Source organism: Eleginops maclovinus, chromosome 17 (assembly GCF_036324505.1).
Source record: "Eleginops maclovinus isolate JMC-PN-2008 ecotype Puerto Natales chromosome 17, JC_Emac_rtc_rv5, whole genome shotgun sequence".
NCBI classification, from domain to species: Eukaryota; Metazoa; Chordata; class Actinopteri; order Perciformes; family Eleginopidae; genus Eleginops; species Eleginops maclovinus.
The window spans coordinates 16,728,663-16,731,162 of NC_086365.1; the positions used below are offsets into that span (position 1 = coordinate 16,728,663).

General features: G+C 43.0%; 1 protein-coding gene across 4 annotated transcripts in view; it reads right to left on the bottom strand.

Annotated features, from left to right (window-relative positions):
* Positions 1 to 2,500, bottom strand: part of LOC134878933 (calcium-activated potassium channel subunit beta-4-like) — a 14,870-nt gene that overhangs the window by 10,745 nt on the left and 1,625 nt on the right. For 2 of the 4 annotated variants that reach the window (XR_010167750.1, XM_063905115.1), the window contains exon 2: positions 128 to 298. Coding sequence is in view for 3 of the 4 variants with exons in the window: in XM_063905115.1 (XP_063761185.1) it covers positions 128 to 298 (171 nt within the window). In the remaining variant the exon portion in view is untranslated. Of the gene's footprint in view, positions 1 to 127; positions 299 to 473; positions 766 to 2,500 lie in introns of those variants that run through there. The other 2 variants (XM_063905116.1, XM_063905117.1) reach the window with 2 other exon arrangements.

Sequence of the window (2,500 nt, forward strand, 5' to 3'; positions counted from 1 at the left end):
CTGATTATGAGAAAGATCCACCTTTAGCTCATTACACCTGTAATTTAAACCCCACATAAAGAAGTACTAACAGCAGTGTTGTTGTTGTTGTTGTTGTTGTTGTTGTTGTTGTTGTTGTTGTTGTTACCTTTGGGTTGAGGACCAGCTGCTGTTCGTCAAAGTGCAGCAGAGCCACGGAGTTTGACTCGGAGTTGTTGACGAAGATCTGCAGGCAAGGGTACAGAGAGGTCCCCTTACAGTCTGCCCCGCACGTGAACACACACTCGAACATCTCCTCCGGACGCAGCACCGACACCACCTGCACAAAGACAGCAGCTTTAATAACCTTCATTGAGTATGCATTAACTGAAACATGGTAAAAACACGTCATCAGTTTATTTGTTAGCAAACAGTAACCGTCAAATGTTAGCAACGGTTACATACCTCCACTCCGACATGAGGTCATTAATATAAAAAGGGGGCCATAGGCTTACACAGGCCTGTAGGCCATCTCTGCAAGTGTGTGTGTGATGTGCTGGGAGGGTGTCGGAAGGTCTGCATTGGTGGTGCGTTGGGTCTGCATAGCTCCACTTCAGTGGAAGCATTCGGAGCGGTAGTTGACACTGTCAGACACGCAGGGCCCCCTCCTCCCTCATGGACGCTTCTGATAGCCCTCCCGAATCCACCGCCACTGCTCCTCCAAGTCTCTTCATCGTCATCCCATCAGCTTCACAGAATTGGGAGCAGCCTCGATGGCTTGCATAGCTTTAACTGTCTTTGAGCGACTCCCTTGCAGATCGGATGCATTACAACAATAGGCTATATTATATTATACAAAATAAACTGGATATGTTAAAAAGACACACAAACAAAAATGACAGAAAGATGATGCCCCGACGCGCCTGGGTAGACTGTCGGAATGGCGGTACTCAAATTATGTCGGAATAGAGGGATGTCGGAATAGAGGTTGCACCACGTTAGCAACACACAGCTAATGCTATTCCCCATTGTACCTCCTTTACTTTTGACCCCCGTCAGTAAGACACAACACATGTTTTTCACTCATATAGTTCTGCAGTCTTCCTCAAACACATGTTAGACAAAAAGCCAAAAAAACCCTGCATGTCTCCTGCTTTAAGGTCAATGCTAACGTTAGCATGTCAGGCTAACTAGCTTCTCAGTGGATTTGCCAATGACGTAAATGTGTTTTACATGGGGCCTTATAGCTTTAACCTCCTCATCTATCTAGACATCCATTGCATATTTAAGGAGTTTTTTGTTGTGTTTAGGTTGACAAATAAGTAGCATTTTCAACGTCATGGTGCTATCGTTAGCTTAGTTTGACTCGTCATTGCAGCAAAATGGACAGTAGGTGGCTAAAAAATGATAATCAGCTTTTACTAAATATTGTCTCAAATCAAGGAGTAATTTATCAAACTACTATAAATTCTGAAGGTAGGTCTGCTCTACCTTCTATTAATATGTGAGTGATTTATATTACAATACAGATTTATGCCCTGCATGTTTCCCCCCTTCTCATTAAAGGACTTCAATAGGAGCCACAGGCAGCAAACTGAATATCAACACACACACAATCAATCTGTGCAGATCTGAAGTCTGAGCTTTCTCTATCACTCAGAGAGGTCAGCGAGCTGCAATAGAGTCCAAGTATTGTGATTTATGAGATATTAAGCTGCAGATTAGAGGATGACAGAGTGACTTTGTGATTTGAAGACATAAAAAAACAACATCAGGCCCCCACTCTCTGTAATGCAGGAAACAGATGCAATAAGCTAACAGCAGAATAAATCAAGCCGGCGGGAACTCATCATCCGCCGCAAAGAGCCGGCCGTGATTTATTGCAGAGTAAACCTCCTTGAAACGCTCGGCCAACAGTTTTAATAATCCACAGTGCAGAGTGACGCAGCTCCGAGGACCAGAAACCCACTTTGTATTGACGGTAAAAAAAATACTCTAAGAAATGACGTCATAAAACTCAAGGGTTTTTTTACCTTTCTGTCACGTTTTACTTCTGCGGCATAGGAAATAGATTGATTGTTGTGACCTAAACAAGACAAGGGTTTTAAGCGTGTAATGCTGTAATCATTTAATCTACCATATGGATTCAGAGAATGCATTGACCAACGCCTTTTCCTTTTCATAGCTTCCAAAAAACCGCATTTGTGTGAAGGAAACACCCGGAGAAATACTGAAATTGTGTGTGTGTTTTTTAGGGGCCCTAGCCAATAGGATAGTAGTACCATAGTGATGTCACTGTGTTCTGGAATTCTGGGATCTTAACCCTCTGCAGACCGTTTACATGCACTGAAACCCTGTAGAACACACTACAGGAGAGGTGTGGCAATTGAACCTTGGAAGCTATTCTGTAAGTGAAGAAACCACATGTGGGATCCCAAAACACACCATGAGAGGGGAGAATGCACTTTTCCCTTTACTACGACTACAAGTAAATACACACTTATGTAGAAAATGTGATCAAAGTTGTATACTAGTCTGACAT